Source organism: Physeter macrocephalus, chromosome 3, assembly GCF_002837175.3.
Source record: "Physeter macrocephalus isolate SW-GA chromosome 3, ASM283717v5, whole genome shotgun sequence".
Classification (NCBI taxonomy): domain Eukaryota; kingdom Metazoa; phylum Chordata; class Mammalia; order Artiodactyla; family Physeteridae; genus Physeter; species Physeter macrocephalus.
The window spans coordinates 18,401,544-18,419,699 of record NC_041216.1 but is presented as its reverse complement, the minus strand read 5'-3'; the positions used below and the strand labels follow the sequence as shown (position 1 = coordinate 18,419,699).

Sequence of the window (18,156 nt, the reverse complement as noted above, 5' to 3'; positions counted from 1 at the left end):
GGCACGCAGGATCCTCCCGGACCGGGGCACAAACCCGCGTCCCCTGCATCGGCAGGAGGACGCTCAACCACTGCGCCACCAGGGAAGCCCTATTTACCCTTTTTGAAGCCTCAGTTTCTTATTCAATAAAGTGGGGCTAATACTACTGACCTTTCAGGGTTATAAAAACTGTTAAAATGACAAATGTAAACCATCTACCCATAGTGCAACCTAGTAGGTGCTAAATAGATGGTTTCTGCTATTATAATCATCCTCATTCTATATCTAGCATTTTAAGATCTTCACAATCTTTTCCACCATCAATTTAGTTTTGAATCATTTAGGGCTTATGACATGCCAAATACTGAGCTAGGACGTTACATATGCAATCTCATTTATTTTAATTAATTTTATCAATATAATAACCTTAAATTGTATGAATTAATCTTATTTTATGGATTAAAAAATGAGGCTTAAAGAAGTTATGTAACTATTCTGAGGTTATAAAGTCAGCAAATGGCAGAGTTGGAATTCAAATTTAAATTTTAAACTTAAAATTTTAAACCTAGAACTATGACACTCCAAAGTCAGTGGTTGGAATCATTATGCCATGCTTGTTGCCTTAGACTTGAGCCTGCATGGAATACGTTCTTCCTTCTCTATACTTGTACCCCCTTTCCATCCAGGCTGAGCTCAAACTCTACTTGCTTCAGAAAAGTTTGTCATTCTCCCACGAATATAGTGGTTTCTTTTTCCTTCAACTTGATTTTTCAGGCTAAACCATCCATTCGGACATCAACACACTGCAGTGTCACAAAATACCTTATAAGTGATTTTTTTCTTGCTAATGTTGTTTTTTCCAATATGGATTTTCAGTCCCTTAAAGACAGAAAATGTACCTTTTCCAAGTCCCAACAGACTTACCTACCTTTGACACAGGTACTCAAAAATACTGGTATAAAATGATGGAATTTTGAATTTTCATAGTGAGGCACAATGACAATAAGTTGTGATAATTAAGAAAAAACTCAAATGTTAAAGGACACACATTTCTGATACAAGTACCTTGGTAACAGTAACAGGCAGAGAAAACACAGATGGTACATGGCAGTTTTATGACTGCAGAATAGAGGACAATGAACACTAACCAGAAGCTCTTTGGTCTCCCATTCTTTCTTGCCCTAGATTTGACAGGCTGTGGACAATGTAAAGAGAAAGAAATCTAATAGTTTCTAAGACAGTATCATCAGTTTGAAACCTTTATGACCACAACTACCCTATCACTTTTACCAAGGCTAGACTTAGAATCAACATGTTTTTCAATTTTGAATCTAAATGTAAATGTAAGCATTTGCTTTATTTCTATAAGATGACACCCCCCAGGAAAAATTGGTTGCCCGTGACAAAAATTTCACAGTACAAATTTAAACCTTACTTGATCTTCCTCACATTGCATGGGACCATATCATACCTATTTCAGTCTCATCTCCATATTCCCTCCAGAGGTGAGTAGATATTTTTAAAAAGCAAGATTAGTTTTATACATAGAGGATATTATATAAAGTACTAAAAATATATTCTCCCCTTTACTCTGCCCCATTAACACTCTGGGAAGAATGTGTAGTGAGGGGAGAATATACCTCTTGGAGATTTCTGGTTTTACTCCTTCCTCTCTTCTTACCGTTACTAGACATCGACACATGTTTGCGTAAGCCACAGAGAAACTGGGTTCGTCAATAGCCTTCTCAAAGACCAGGTCAATGACTCCTTTCAGCCGCTCCTCTGTGTCAACAGTAAGTCCTGACACTTGCTTCATCAGTTGGTTGAACATCTGTGGTGTCAATTTATTTAAGATACTTCGAACTTTTCTAAAAAGTTCCTAGAAGGACCACAAAAAAGAAAAGACCATTATATTAACTGTGACAATATGATGCTTTCTATAAGGATTAATATTTTGTTTATAATTTATAAGTGTGATTTCCTAAATTATTAACAAAGATTGTGAACTAGTCATAGAAATAATTAAATCCATCTATTTTAACATCGAGTAAAAATTTACACCACCTCTTTTTCACTACAGATGATAATTCAAGGAACTAGGTATGTTTTCCACTTCACTGGTGGGACTATAATTTAGTACATTTCCAAGGGCAGTTTGGCAATGGGTACTGAAACTCCTAAAACTGTGAAGTGCCCTTTAAACCAGCAATTATACTTTCAGAAATTTATTCGTATTTAAGGATAGGTTAAAAAAAAAGGTTTTAGCCATCATAACTTCCATCAATAACCCTTTACAGCAAATAACTTAAATGTCTTAAAATAGGAATTTGTCTACATTATGGTATAATACAAATCATGGTACAAAATAGTAGGCAGGAGTCTTTTTAAAATGATGTTACAGAAACCCTCATCAAATCGGAAATAGAAGTGAACTTCCTTAACGAGAAAAAGGCCATGGATAACCCTACTTAATGGTGAAAGAATGAATGCTTTCCCCCTAAGATTGGGAACAAGGCAAAAATGTCTGTTCCCACCATTCCTATTCAAAATCTTACTGGAGGTCCTATTCAGTGGAATAATGCAAAGGAAAAGAACTACAGCCCATACAGATCATAAAGGAAGAGATAAAACTCCCTATTCACAAATGATATGATTATCTCCACAGAAAATCATAAGGCGTCTATAAAAAGAGACACTAGAATTAATAAGTGAGTCTAGTAGGTTTGTAGAACACAAGTCCATATATAAAACTCAATTTTATTTTTATGTATTAGCAACAAACAACTAGAAATTACATTTTTTAAAAGTACAATCTATAACAGCACCAAAACCATGAAGTACTTAATAAGAATTATCAAAATATTCATAGGAGTTGTGTGATGAAACGTACAAGTCACTGATGAAAGAAATCAAGGAGGACCAAAATAAATAGAGATCTATATCATGTTCATGTATTAGAAGACTCATTACTGTTAAATTGCCAGTTTTCTCCGAAGAGACCTACAGATTTAACACAACCGAAATAAAAATCCTAGTAGGTTTTTTTGGGGGCGGGGCGTGGGGGGGGCGGGGGAGTAGAAATCAAGAAGCTGATTCTACAATTTAAATGGAAAAACAAAAAACTATAATAGCTTAACAATTTTGAAAAATAACAAAATGTGGAAGACTCCTACAACCAAATTTCAACATTTACTATATACATGAAGCTACTATGCATAGACAGTGTGATACTGGCCAGAGGACAGACACACAGATCACTGGACAGAATGAAAAGCCTAGAAACAGATTCATACATATGTGATGAATTGATTTTCAACAAAGGTACAAAGGAAATTCAATGGAGAAAGGATAGTCTTTTCAACAAATGGTGCTGGAACAACTTGAATAGCCATAGCAAAAAAAAAAAAAAAAAAAAAAAAGAATCTTGATTCACACCTTGCATATAACACAAAAATTAACTAAAACTGGATCACAGACCAAAATGTGAAACCCAAAACTAAAAACTTCTAGAACAGAACACAGGACAAAGCTTTCTATTCTTGTATGCAAAGATTTTTTAGGTAAGAGAGCAAAAGCACAATGTATGAATGGAAACACTGATAAATTGAGCATCATCGAAGTTAAAACCTTCTACTTGGCAAAAGACACTATTAAGAGAATGAAAAGACAAACCACAGACTGGGAGAAAATTTTTGCAAAATACACATTTGATAAAGGATTTATATCCAGAGTAAAAAAAAAAAAAAAAACCTCTCAAAACTCAATGATAAGACAGCACACCAACCAATGAAATAGGCAAAAAGATATAAACAAAATTTTACCAAAGAAGATACACAAATGGCAAAGAAGCACATGAAAAGATGTGCTTATTCAACATATTGGTCATTTGAGAAATGCAAATTAAAACTACAATGAGATATTATCACACATCCATTAGAATGATTAAAATTTACAGAGCAGAAAAGAGTGAGTGCTGGTGAAGACTGAATTATTGAAACTCTCATGCCTTGCCAGTAACATCCTGGAAAACAGTTTGGTATTTTCTAATAAACTTAAACCTATGTTTAGCATACAACTCACTGATCCCACAGCTAGGAATCTACCCCAAAGAAACAAAAACATATGTTCACACAAATCCTATATGTGAATGTTCATAGCAATTTTATTCATAACTGCTAAAACCTGGAAACTGCTTACCCTGTGAATGGATCCAGTAGTAAAAAAGAATAACCTAATAATACATGTAATATTATGGATGAATATCAAATGTATATGCTGAGTAAAAGAAGCTTTATTCAGAATGATTCCATTTAAATGACATTCTGGAAAAGGCAACATTATAGGGACAAACACATGGCTGACTGCCAGAGGTGGGCATGGGCGGGAGAGGATGAATACAAAGCAGTACATGAAAATTTCAGGGGGCTGATGGAAATGTTCTGTATCTTGATTGTGGTGGTAGTTATATGACTGTGTGTGTGTCAACAATTATAAAACTATACACAAAAAAGTAAATTTTACTAAATGTAAATTATGCCTCAGTAAAAATATGAAGTTGTAAAAATCTATGAAATCATGATATAATAACTTGGAAAGTCCTATAAAATGTTTTGTTTGATCCCTATATAATTTATATCAGAACACAAGGATTTTTAGAGTATGTACCCCTATGTCAACAGTTTTCTCTAGGCAGAAGATAGTAAATAAATTTAGAAAAAATTATACTATCAACTTTTTAAGAAATGAGCCAGTATCACTTTTATAAAGAAAAAAAATTTTTTCAAGTTTATTAGAGACGGGGGAGTCATTGCACTTCTCTAAATTGCCTGTATCAACTGAGACAGTATCATTTAGGTCTAAAACTTTAATCTGTACTTTACATAAAAACAAAATAAAATAAAAACAAAACCCAGCCTTCAGATCTTCAAATATATCAGAAGATAATTTAAGCTTATAAAAACAGGATAATAAAAAGGTCATTTATTGAAGTAACGTACAGCAAGTGACTACAGTTCACAAAACTCCGTTGCGGGACTTCCCTGGTGACAAAGTGCCTAAGAATCCACCTGCCAATGCAGGGGACATGGGGTCGATCCCTGGTCCGGGAAGATCCCACATGTCACGAAGCAACTATGCCTGAGCCCACGTACCACAACTACTGAAGCCTGCAGCCTAGAGCCCATGCTCTGCAACAAGAGAAGCCACCGCAATGAGAAGCCTGTGCACTGCAATGAAGAGCAGCCATCATTTGCTGCAACCTGAGAAAGCTCTCACACAGCAGTGAAGACCCATCGCAGCCAAAAATAAATAAATAAATTTATTTTTTAAAAAAATACTGTGTTGCAAATATCCTATGATATGGCTTATATGTGGAATCTAAAAAAAAAAAAAAGGTACAAATGAACTTATTTATAAAACAGAAACAGAGTCACAGATGTAGAAAACAAATTTATGGTTATCAGGGGAGAAGGGGAGGGAGGGATAAATTGGGAGATTGGGATTAACATATACACAGTATTATATATAAAACAGATAACTAATAAGGAACTACTGTACAGCACAGGGAACTCTACTTAGTACTCTGTAATGACCTATATGGAAAAAGAATCTAAAAAAGAGTGGATATACGTATACATATAACCGATTCACTTTGCTGTACACCTGAAACTAACACAACATTGTAAATCACTTATACTCCAATAAAAATTAGAAAAACAAGAAAAAAAATACTGTGCTGCATATTTGAAAAGTTCTTATCCCAAGAAAAAAAATTTTGTAATTCTGCATGATGATGCATGTTAATTAGACTAATCGTGGTGATCACCTTGCAATATTTATACAAATATTGAATCATTATGTTGTACACATGAAACTAATATAATGTTCTATGTCAATTTATACCTCAATTAAAAAAAGGAAATCTCCAGCATCAAAAAACAACAAAAAATTGAATGAAAATAAATGAAAAAAAATAAAATGAAAAAAAAAGAAAATCATTTATTCATTATAACTGAATATCTATCTGATGCTCCCAAAATTCTGTATTAAGTACAAATGAAGCATAAGGCACAGTAATCAAAACCATTAAAATTTAGCTGCAAAGACAAGAAAGTTACAAGAGAAATGATACAGCAAAGCACGAAATTGGTTAGAAGCCAGAGAAGTGAGTCATTTAGGTACAAGAGAGGTCAGAGGCAATGGGTTAGTCAGGAAATACCTTTAGAAGGAAATGAGAATAGGGCCAGATTATGAAGGGCAGAAAAAGCTGGCTAAATGAAAAAAAGGGGGAGAAGACATTTTAGGAAGGGGAAAATATTTTAGGAAGGAATTGTTATTGAGGCTCTTCTATTTCAGCAATAGAAAACAACAAGGAAAGATCAGAGGACTAGGGACTTCCCTGGTAGTGCAGTGGTTAAGACTCTGTGCTCCTAATGCAGGGGTCCCAGGTTCGATCGCTGGTCAGGGAACTAGATCCCACATGCATGCTGCAACTAGAGTTTGCATGCCACAACTAAGAAGCCCGACTGCCACAACTAAGACCCAGCGCAACCAAATAAATAATAAGTAAATAAATATTTTAAAAAACCAAAACAGATCAGAGGACTAGTGTGCACTAGTTGGGAGAGAAAATGATAGGACTTAAATGATAGATTAAAAGCTAGAGTGAAGAGATAAAAATCAGCCTCTCAGGTAGATGAGTCAGGCAGCAGCAGTGGGAATACTGTATCAAGAGAAGAAAGATGAAGCAGGGAACCCCAGCAGTGGAACCACAGCAGCAGTGTATGTATGTTGAAGTAGTCTAGACATGTCATTAGCAATGATTTCCTAGAAATGTTTCAAGGAAAAGATTAAATCTTATGATACAGGAAAAATAAGGTCATTGGTGGTCATTCATAATGTTGTTATAAATACAGTGGTAGGAACAAAAGTCAGGGTGAATGAGTTTTCCGGAAGTGGAGGCAACAATAAAACTGTTGTTTTGACAAAAGGGAAGAAATAGAATAACAGGTAGCAGGAGCTACCTGGTCAATATGGGGTATACCTGTGCAGAGGAGAAGAAGAAAAACACAAAAAAGAGAGGGAATGAAGCAAAGATGTTCTGTATTAAGAAGAAAAAGTGTCAAGAAAAAGGAGCTTGTATTGGCCCTGAAAAAGAAGTCTATTAATCCTGCACTGTATTTGCTTTATCTATTCACTAAAGAAAACTTAGCTAATTAATGACATCTCAAAGTCAGTATAATTATTCTTCTGTTTCTGAAATTAATAATGGAGAGAACTTGGTCAGAATAGCCATCACTAAAAAGTCTACAAATAACAAATGCTGGAGAGGGTGTGGAGAAAAGGGAACCCTCCTACACTTTTGGTGGGAATGTAAACTGGTGCAGCCACTATGGAAAACAGTATGGATGTTCCTTAAAAAATTAAAAATAGAATAGCCTTATGATCCAGCAATTCCACTCCTGGGCATATATCCAGACAAAGCTATAATTGGAAAAGATACATGCACCCCCAATGTTCATAGCAGCATTATTTACAATAGCCAAGATATGGAAACAACCTAAATGTCCATCGACAGATGAATGGATAAAGAAGATGTGAGATATATATGTATATATATAATGGAATACTACTCAGCCATATAATGTATATATATAATGGAATACTACTCAGCCATATAAAAGAATGAAATAATGCCATTTGCAGCAACATGGATGGACCTAGAGATTATCATACTAAGTGAAGTAAGTCAGAAAGAGAAAGACAAATACCATATGATATCACTTATATGATGTAGAATCTAAAATATGACACAAATGCACTTACCTAAAAAACAGAAACAGACTCACAGACATAGAAAACAAATTTATGGTTACAAAAGGGGAAAGGGGGTGGGGAAGGGATAAATTAGAGTTTGGAATTAGCAGATACACACTACTATATATAAAATAGATAAGCCACAAGGTCCTACTGTATAGCACAGGGAACTATATTCAATATCCTATAATAAACCATAATGGAAAAGAATATGAAAAAGAATATATGTATGATACACACACACACACACACACATATGAGTCATTTTGCTGTATACTAGAAACTAACACAACATTGTAAATCAACTATACTTCAATAAAAAATTTAAAAAAATACCATGGGGAGAATTCTGTTAGAGTAAAGAGGCAGATTACAAGTCACAACAAACGGACTGTTCAGTAACTACAACACTGTGAGTAACAATCTCTTAAAGCTTCAGTTTCTTCTAGGAAGAAGAAAAAAGAGACAATATCTATTGCTTCCTTCTTAGGTGTTGTAAGAATCTAATGAAATACGGCACTAATACAAGTGCCTTAAACACTAAAACAAGATCTTTTCGTCTTCAATGATAAAGATTTAGCAGGAATTTTAACTATCTTTGCAAACCTTTTAGGTCCCTATTCATTAAGTAATTCTCAGAGGGACTGGAGGGAGGGATGTAGAAGATGCTTTAAAAAAAAAAAAGGTTGAGATACATTGAGAAGAAATGGAGGAGAGATTAGGTACTTGATTTTAGTGAATCTGGAGAAGGATGTACTTAGGGACAAATGTCTGGGGCAATTACTAGAAAGATGAACAAAGGCAAGCAGCCAATTAAGGTTGGACAACATGGTTTTGTGTTGGATCAGTTCATCTTGGTCCTGACTTTGTATGAACAACTTTGCTGGTTAGCATATTGTTTAACAAGTATTTATTGAGTATCTACTATGTATGAGGCTCTGTGTGTGCTCAATCAAAATCGGGATTTGTAAGGCACATCTCTTTCCCAAGAACGTTATCACACTAAGTACGTAACTGGGCTCCAGGAACCTGCCAAGTGCTTTATATTGCTTCATTTAATCTTCACAATGCCCTATGAGGTACATTATATTAGCATCTTAATTAGTATCAAATTAGTATCTTAATTAGTATCAAAAACATCCAAAGGATATAATAGAGGTAACCCAGGGATAGGAACTGGCATTGTGTGTACAGCAAAAGATGAATAGAGACTTTGTATAATTTGACACACAAAAATAATTTTGTGTGGATTAAAGGAATTCATTCAATTTACCCTAAGGAGTTCTGAGGGCAGGATATGTACAGAAAGATGCACAGACTTCAATTTTATTACAAAGGACTATGAAGAAGATGGGTTTCTAAATTCTAACTTATTAGAAATGAAACATAAAGCAATATACTAACTAGACTAGCACAGGGTAATGACTGAGAATCTAAAAACACATTTTTAAGAAAAGCAAATATTGATCTCAACCTGAATGACAGAATTCTATGATATATGAGCCCTCTAAATATACTGTCTGTTTTGAAAAGCACACAGAATGCAATTTCAAGAGAAAACACTAGGTGGCTGGCATCCATGATAGCTTTTAGAATAATGCTTGTAATAAGAAAAAAATCAGAAAAAATCTTAAACTAAAATCTCTACATATATTATAACAACAGGGCAAAAAGACAAAACAATATCATTATAATTCCAAAACAATGTTAGAGTGTGCTTCTGTTCTCACCTGGGTTTTAATGTTTTCAGGATCCTCAGCTTGGCTGTCTCGTTTTTGGCTGGGCTTCCAGGCGTTCTCTGCCTTTTTCAGGTGCACGTCTTCTTTTACAGAGACTGTGATGATCTTTCTGGGTTCTCTTCGCTGTCCAGGTTGAGATCTCCGTGGTCCAACATTCAACAACTAGGACAAGAATATTTTTTATAATATCGACACAGAGTACTTAAAATTTACTGTCTCTGCTGTGCTGCTCAAGTCAGGACTGATGAACACACCAAACACTCTGGATGCAAAGATGGGTACTAGGCATTTAATTTAGATGTGATCTTTTTTTTTGGAGGGGGATGTCTTAGAACATCATCACTGTAATTTACACCACCACTACAATTTTTGACCATGAAATCCTAAATGAGATAACTAAAGTGATGGAAAATTATGTTTAATAAAGCTGTTATTCCTAACAAAAAAGATTACCCTTAACTGAAGCGTCTTCTTCTTTGTTTTTTTAACTAGTTATGTGACTTGGGACTGGTCACTTGAACAATTACAAAAATTCACAGGCAGAAATCATCACAGTTACAAATCTGCTTCAAAAACTGGGTCTCTAAACTTCATGTGAAATGCAAATACACCCTTACCATGAAAATTAACTATAGCATAGACACCCAGCCTGACTGTAGATCTTAATGGATCCCTCAAAGTTTGCTGGGTCAGAAATACTAACACAAGTCTTCCTTCTATTACTAATGAAATCCAACTAAATTGCTCTCTGAAAAAAATGTCTTCCTTTCTTTGTCAGCTCTTTGTTCCTTCTAGGGTCCCACTATACTCATTCTGTTAAAACCAATATATGTTAGCATGTCACACTGGTCAACAAATTAAAAATTGTTACTGTAAGAGCAATGGTAAGTTAAAAGTTGTATTCTGTGTATTAAAATATTCATAATAGTTGCTACTCTAAATGTTTGGAAATACTTTTTCACGATTAAATATTTGGGATGATAGTAAGTTCTGCTCCTCCCAGATCTGTAGCATATTGACAGCCTTTACTTTTTCTAACATGTCCTTCTCTAAACGATGAGTAAATATTGCAATTAGGTTTCAAGAGGAAAGAAAAAAAAAAACTTCACACAAGACATATAGACCAGAATCATATCTCACTTAATGTCCCAACACTACCCTTTAAGTAGAAACTTAAAGGTCATGCTTTATATATAAAGACACATTCTAAGAGACATGATCTGAGGCCTTTGATAAGCTTCAAAGCCTTTACACATGACTTATCTCAGAATTAATTATTCTCTTACCCTTTACCATCTGCCCTAATTAGAAATAGCAGTATCAAGGATGTATCAGGATCAAACTTAGAATTCTGGACAATACACAGCAATCTTGTCAAATACATCCAGCTAAGGACTTGGTACTGATGATATGATCTTAAGACTATTTCATAAACATGAAAAAGCTGAGGTCAAATAAACCCAGAGGTACCACGCATGGTGTAACTGAGAGAGAACCAAAGAGGATCATCATACTAGAAAAGTACCAACAGGGAACAGCTGCTAAACCAGACACTACTGAAACCTTGATATGGTAGCTCAGGCAAAAGAATTCTGTTAAGAAAAGGTAGTAAACCATGTATTGTCTGGTTCTTATAATTCAGCATATATTCTAGAGTTAATTCAAGTGGGTTATTATCTTTTTCAATGTTTGGATAAAATTCAAAGATCACAAGACATTTAATTTAATCAATGCATCTGCACATAAAAATTTGTCAAGAACAAAGATTGGTGGGTGTAATAAAAGGTAATTATGTCAAAATCATGTAAGAGCCATAGTATAATCTGTGGATATAATTTGAATCATGTTTGAATAAAGTTAGAAAACGTCCACTTCCAAAAAAATACTGCAAACACCAATGAATGATTGAGATTTCTAAAAAGTAAATATGATTTACGCTACAAGTCTTTACCTGCCCCAAGACAGGTAATATGAGTAATATGAGTGAATTTCAAATGAGCAGCATAGAGATGTGAGAAATATTACTAAATAGATAACAACAGTGTTTCAAAGGAAAAAAAGTTTTGAAAAGATAATATAAACTGTTAGTCTAGGATTTAAAAATTGAAATTATAATCCATGTGTAACCTTCCAAGACAAATTTAACTTTATCTGTATCTCTGGATAAAACTAAGATAGATACTGTTCATAAATATTTACCTAAGTATACTGAGTCCTCAACAGATTACTATTCTTATAAATGCTTAACATGCTTGTTTAATTAATCTCTAACATTCTTATGTTTATACTCTGAGAATGTTTATACTCTGAGAATGATTCACTGTCTGGTGAAGTGGAGAAAAGAGGCAGATTAGAAGACAAAAGAATTGTGGACTCTTGAATACAATTCTGCTACTTATAAGCAAAGTTACTGTGAGCAAGTCTCAACTTTGTTGAACTTAAACTTTCTCACATATTAAATGCTTGTCTTACCTACAAGTTATTAAGAGGATCACAGGATACAATAAGGCATGTAAAAGGACCTTAAAAACTAGGTACAATATCAAGTATTATCATCAGTACCAAAGGAAAAAAAGAAACTTTTAAAAAAGTGATATATAGACTGGTATAATTACCTTTAAACATTTCGTGTCCTTTGTGTGTGTGTGAAAAACTTAATATATAATTGTCAGATTTACAGTATCTTTCAAAAGTTGCACCATATGTAACGAATGACTTATTTACTAAATACAAACAAAATCTAGGATCCTGTGCTGAGAGTTATGGAATATATACAAAGAAATAAAGCCTGGTTTCTTTGCTTGAAGGACAATCCTGACTGATGACTAGAAGAGGAACTTTGAGGTATAATGTGTGCAGGGTCCACAAATGTCAAAACTAAAATGAAGTGACAAAATTTGAGGCTAACTAGTGAGCCACAATTTTTTTCAGGTGAGCTAAAAAATTTAATATTTTTTACCCACTCTTTTTCTTAAATGTATTAAATAAGAAACTATACACATCTCTGCTGTAGAATTTAATATACATTGCTCCTATCTCACTCAGAGATTGTAAACTCAAACTCTTCTGCTTACCTGGATAACCAAAGAAAATAGGACCAATATTCATTCTAGCATTTTTTAAAGAGGGATAACCAAGGGTCCCTTTAAGAGAGAGGGAAGGATGATATGAGCTTAGGAAACCTCTTTGCACCTAGGATTTTTATAACGGCTCAGTGAATCTCAAAGTTAGTTAAAATGAACATGAGTGGCAAGTTACTAGTCTAGGTCCACAGCCCCTTTCTCAATACATTTCTTCTGGGGCACTTTCTGTGATGTCCGCCAACAGATTACTATTAAAATTAACACCACAATAGCCAAGTAATTTGATTTTTAAAAAACTAGAGGGATGATACTGCCTGGGTGCTTCCAACAGATATACACTTAACTGTCCATCAAAAGACCTACCTTTATGTTTAAAAATTGTACGTAACTAACTGCATATGACGCTAAAACAATTGCTACACGTTAAAAATATTTTATAACAAGTCTGTTGCAGGAAAGTTTATACCAGGAGTCCTGGAAAATTAAGCTATTCTAAGAAGCATACTTAGTAGATCTTAACATCTTTGCATGGTAATTATTTATAAGCCAATTTGGAAGCTGTATGGAACCAGAAACTATGAAGAGTAGGGCTGCTGGTGTTTTCCAAGCAGCATTATTGATTGTTCCTTTATATTATATATAATATAAAGGATATGTATAATACATATCCTTTAAAATTCCCATCTTTATCTTCACCAATATACCAAGGTAAGCTGGACAAATTAACATGGAGAATGTTTGTTTGCTATGGGAGATGTTGGAAGAATAATTACTTGATTAAGACTTAACATATTAATATTACCCTGATTAATCAAAATAATTCCACTTAAAAATTAGCTTGTGGCACATGACAAAGCTATGCAAAGAAAATGAATTAAACAAAGCGCATTTTTTTGGAGACACTACAAATCATTGATAATGGCTCCTTTCCTGTCACATTACTTTGCACCAAATAACCCATTTATCTGATATATGCAGGCACATAAATTATTGGGCAAACATACATTGTGATAGTTACTTTTAAAACTCCTCTTCTAATTTCAGTATTTTGAGAGATATAGTTATTCTTAATTCATAGTATTTCCTTTATGCTATACCTGATTATTAGACAATAGCAAGCTGATAATGAAAAGTGACAGTATACACGGGAAGAGGAGATGCCGGAATTCATATCTTCTGTGACTAACATATGAACAAAATTGAGCAACATGATAACCACAGATATTAACCAGGGAATAATCAAAATGGCATCAACGTTATTTCAAATGTTTGGCAAAACAAAAATATAAACCGAAACCAAAACTAAAACAAACGTTTAACAAATATAAATTTAACCCACCAACAAGGGAAATAATGCTGAAAAACAAGGTATAAAATGGTTTCTAGAAAACTGCTTTCTAAGACTCTCTGGTGTGGAAATTCAAAAATTTAGAAAAAATTTTAATTTGGTCTTTAGAGAAATTAGATAAACATTAAATTTCAAACCTGTGTGAGAACAGAATATTATACACACAGAGGTCTTTAAGATGGTGATGCTCAATAAAAAGTATGCTTCAAATTAAGATTTTCTGTAGGTTTTACTGTATAACGCCTCCAACACGGTGTAGACCTTCAAGTATTTTTAGTCAGTGCTTGGCTGCAGGCAAATAATTCAAATGTCTACCAAGTGTCATTTGTTTTCAGACAGTGTAGTCTTATTTCAAAGCAGGTTTCAAAAGTTGCCATTCCAGAAATAAAAAGGTGATGGGGAAATAAAAAAATGTCACCTTATATAAAAATATTTTTACAAACATAAAATAAAGCAGTGTAAACAGGGTGATCCACAAATGTACATCAAACCCCAAGCTCCTTCAGAACTTCAGATTAAGTGTTCTCTATGCCATTCCAACTTGGGAAAAAGAGGTATTCACATCACTGGCAACTTTACCCCATGCTTTCTGTAAGTCTACAAAGCATGGAGTAGGCAGAGCCTGCCAAATTCTGCATAGTGCAGTGCCCCAGCATAACTCCATTGGTGATGCCACTTCCACCGCTGAAGAGCCTGCCACTGGGGGTGTAAAGGCAATGTGCAGTTTACCAACTGCACTCTTTTGTACATCTCATTTTTTCATATTTTGACTTCACAACCTACAGTAAATGAGAAGAGAAAAACAGAAAATATAACACCACAGACTACTGTTTTTTCGTTTGTTTTTTTTTAAAGATTCAGCACACCCCCAGAGGCAGGCTCTTCAGGGGTGGGTGAGACTTCTCCAGTGGAGTGCAAGTTGGGGCTTTGCTCTGTTCCAGAATTGGCAATCCATGCCTGCTCTGCACTTTGCAAATCTGTAGAAACAAAGACAAAGAGATGACCATTAACTGAATGTCATCAGAGATCTCTAGTATACACATCAGGACACCTCAAGACAGAAAAGGAATCCTATTCAAGGTTGGCTCTATTTTTAACCCATTTGCAGGTCTTTTCAACTGCAAAAATATGAAAAAAAAATCGAGACCAAATTAATGCAGACCAGCTTCTTTCAAGTAAAAACGACTCAAGTGTATTCTTTATTTGTTTTAATATTAGTATGGAAAGGATAGTCTTCGCCTCGTCTACTTCTTCTTCTTGGTTAGAAGAATCAAGAATAAAAGCTGCTTGCTCTCTTGCCATTAGACAAGATGACATGAAGTCTATGACAGTGTCTAACTAACTGGGTTGTAGGGAACTTGCACTTACAGGTACACCTCTTCCACCAGGGGCTTGCCTTCCAAAATCTGCAAAGGCTGGAGTAAAGTCTGGTCCTCGAGGTAAAATCCGAGGATCCAGAGTTCGCATTGGCAATTTGGGTTGGTTGATCTGCACAAAGAAACAAAGGAAAGCTTAACACAAGTTCCAGAGCATTCAGTGCCACAAAGATAAAAACTTAGACTGAAAAGTTATGTCAGCTGAAAAGACAAGCACTGGCTTTTTGAGCCAGTGGGAGTCCAGTCTGAATCCTGATAGATTCTCCTGGGCTAGCCACAGAGCCCTTAGTCAACAATGGTTTTTTGGTTCCCTGGGAATGATTAGGCGTACAATTCCCAAGGGGAGGCTAGACAATCAGTGGACTGGTTCACTAGACACTTAGGACCAGTAGAATGGCACAAGACAAGCTATTTTGAGAACTTATGAACTAGGGCCAAATTTTGGTATCTTTTTCCAGGATCATCAAAGCACTTGCCTCTAAGAAACCTGATATTGCTCCTTTTGGTTTTGATGCTGTTGACTTATGGTTAGTAAAGGATGTATTTTGAGTGGACAACAAATCTCAAAAGGAGATAAGTTTCACGTATGATGACTCATTTAATTTTCTTTTTTTTTTTGGTTGCGCCATGCCCCTTGCGGGATCTTAGTTCCCTGACCAGGGATTGAACCTGGGCCCTGGCAGTGAAAGTGCCGAGTCCTAACCACTGGACTGCCAGGGAATTCCCTATGATGACTCAGTTAAAATCTCACTTTGTCTGCCATGTTAATCGGAGATATCTGGCTTTGTATAGGCATATAATGTGACTATAGACTCAGCAAAGCTAAGAAATCAACTCATGATTGGCCAAAGTCAGAAACAGATAAAGTAGGAAGACAGGAAGGAATATCTTCTAAGATGATAATCTAATTCAGTGGGTATAACAAAACTTGCCCTCTGAGGTACTGAAGTAGTTTCAAATTAGTACCACCAATCATTCAACTGTCCTCACATTAGTATCTAACAGAGAGGACTCAGCAAGAGAAATAAAAAGATCTGTTGCTATAACAGAATAAAATAATATAAATAAGGTCTGGAAAAGCAGCTGCTGGAAATCCCAATAAGAACTGGATCTCATTCTGTAACAAAGTTACCGTCTACACTTTAATTAGGGATTAACAGTTCCTCTATAAAATGAGAGCTTAGTCACCAGAACTGGTTCATCATTGATTTACATGAAATTATTTGGGCAGATATACACCTGACTTTACATCTTTTAATTTAATAAACAGATGAAATAAACACTGACTGGACTAATTTTCTGTATGCACCATTAAGAACAGATGTAAAGAGAAAGGGTGCCTATTTATTTGCACAGGTTAAAGACTAATCCTCCTATAAGTATCTCTTAGGGAAATTTTGAGTTATACACTATTTGAATTATGTTAACTCCCACTTAAGTTTGATCTGCCAAATACTTTCCTAGGTTTCTGACCTAACCTCAATACCATTCTAATTCCCTACTGATGTTTTAGAACAGTGGGGAAAGATAGGTATATTAGCCCAACAGACACAGTTTCTACCACATCACTAGGAAACAGCCATAATAAGCTGACAATAAATTTTAAAACTTTACCCCTCAAATATGAGCCAAACCCCACAATTACTGTAATCTATAATAAACCCAAAACCCAACAATGCTTAAACATTTAATTCAAATGCCATTTGGTCTAACAATCTCTAAGAATTGCTCACACTTCACATATTTGCACTGATAGTTAAAAACAGTTCCCACCAAAAAGACATAGCTTTCTCTGAGTGCTCAGCTTACCTTGTCAAGAACCACATCACTGATGGGAGGCAGGCCCTCTGGTTTCTGAATACATGCTGGCATGAACTGGAAATCCAGCAAAAACTCCCTGTCATACTGCTTCTTGCCTTCAGTATCAGCAGGCTTCCAGGATTCTAAAAAGAGGAATGCAGGCAGACAACTGTCTATAAGGTCATTATATGTATATCCAAGTAAGAGTATAAGCTGATTGCAATATTTTACTTTATCTCATCAGATACAAACAAAGCCACCAAGGAAACACTGAGCTTCAGTCAGAAAATGTCATATAAAGATTTAAACTGTTATTTGTTCTTTTATCCCCTTCTGGATACCTTTGAATAGTAAAGTAATCTGAAGTAAGGTGCTATAGGAACCATTTCGTTTATACATTAAGCAGCCTTTGGTCAGGGACATGTAATAATCCTCATTAAATAAACTACCAAGCCTTTTTTTTAAATACAATTTTTAAAGGTTATACTCCATTTGCAGTAATTACAAAATATTGGCTCTATTCCTCATGTTGTACAATACATCCTGTAGCCTATCTTACACCCAGTAGTTTGTACATAATAATAATCTTGGTTTCCTGGAAAAGAAGGATACTTTGTATGTTCACTTGGAAATGTTACTTTGGAGGGAAAAAAAAAAAAGGTAAAAGGATGTAAAACACAAAAGCAAATAACTTATTAAAGATTCTGAAAAGTCTAAGCAGTCTATAGATTATTTTCCCTGATTACAGTTTAATCTGAAGAAAACAAAATAATGTACTCGCTTACTGAGCCGACTAGACTGGAAAAGCACATACCCTTGGTCCAAAAATCTTGTCACTAAACATATTCTTAGCTAATATTTTTAATATGAATTTTAAATTAGTTCTTTGCCACAGCACTTACTTTGCTACTATTACTATTGTTTCAGCTATCATTAGTCACAATCCTACTATCATTATATAAAGTTGGAGAATTTCTTTTTTTTTTTTCTTTCTTTTTTCTTTTTTTTTTTTTTTT

General features: G+C 34.7%; 1 protein-coding gene across 15 annotated transcripts in view; it reads right to left on the bottom strand.

The window, feature by feature from the left end:
* Positions 1–18,156, bottom strand: part of EIF4G3 (eukaryotic translation initiation factor 4 gamma 3) — a 384,857-nt gene that overhangs the window by 69,056 nt on the left and 297,645 nt on the right. For 13 of the 15 annotated variants that reach the window (XM_024125370.3, XM_055083721.1, XM_055083723.1 and 10 more), the window contains 5 exons: positions 17,150–17,283; positions 15,333–15,452; positions 14,831–14,941; positions 9,525–9,695; positions 1,661–1,858 (listed from right to left, as the gene is read on the bottom strand). In XM_024125370.3, the coding sequence (XP_023981138.2) occupies positions 1,661–1,858; positions 9,525–9,695; positions 14,831–14,941; positions 15,333–15,452; positions 17,150–17,283 (734 nt within the window). The remainder of the gene's footprint in view (positions 1–1,660; positions 1,859–9,524; positions 9,696–14,830; positions 14,942–15,332; positions 15,453–17,149; positions 17,284–18,156) is intronic. The other 2 variants (XM_055083733.1, XM_055083722.1) reach the window with 1 other exon arrangement.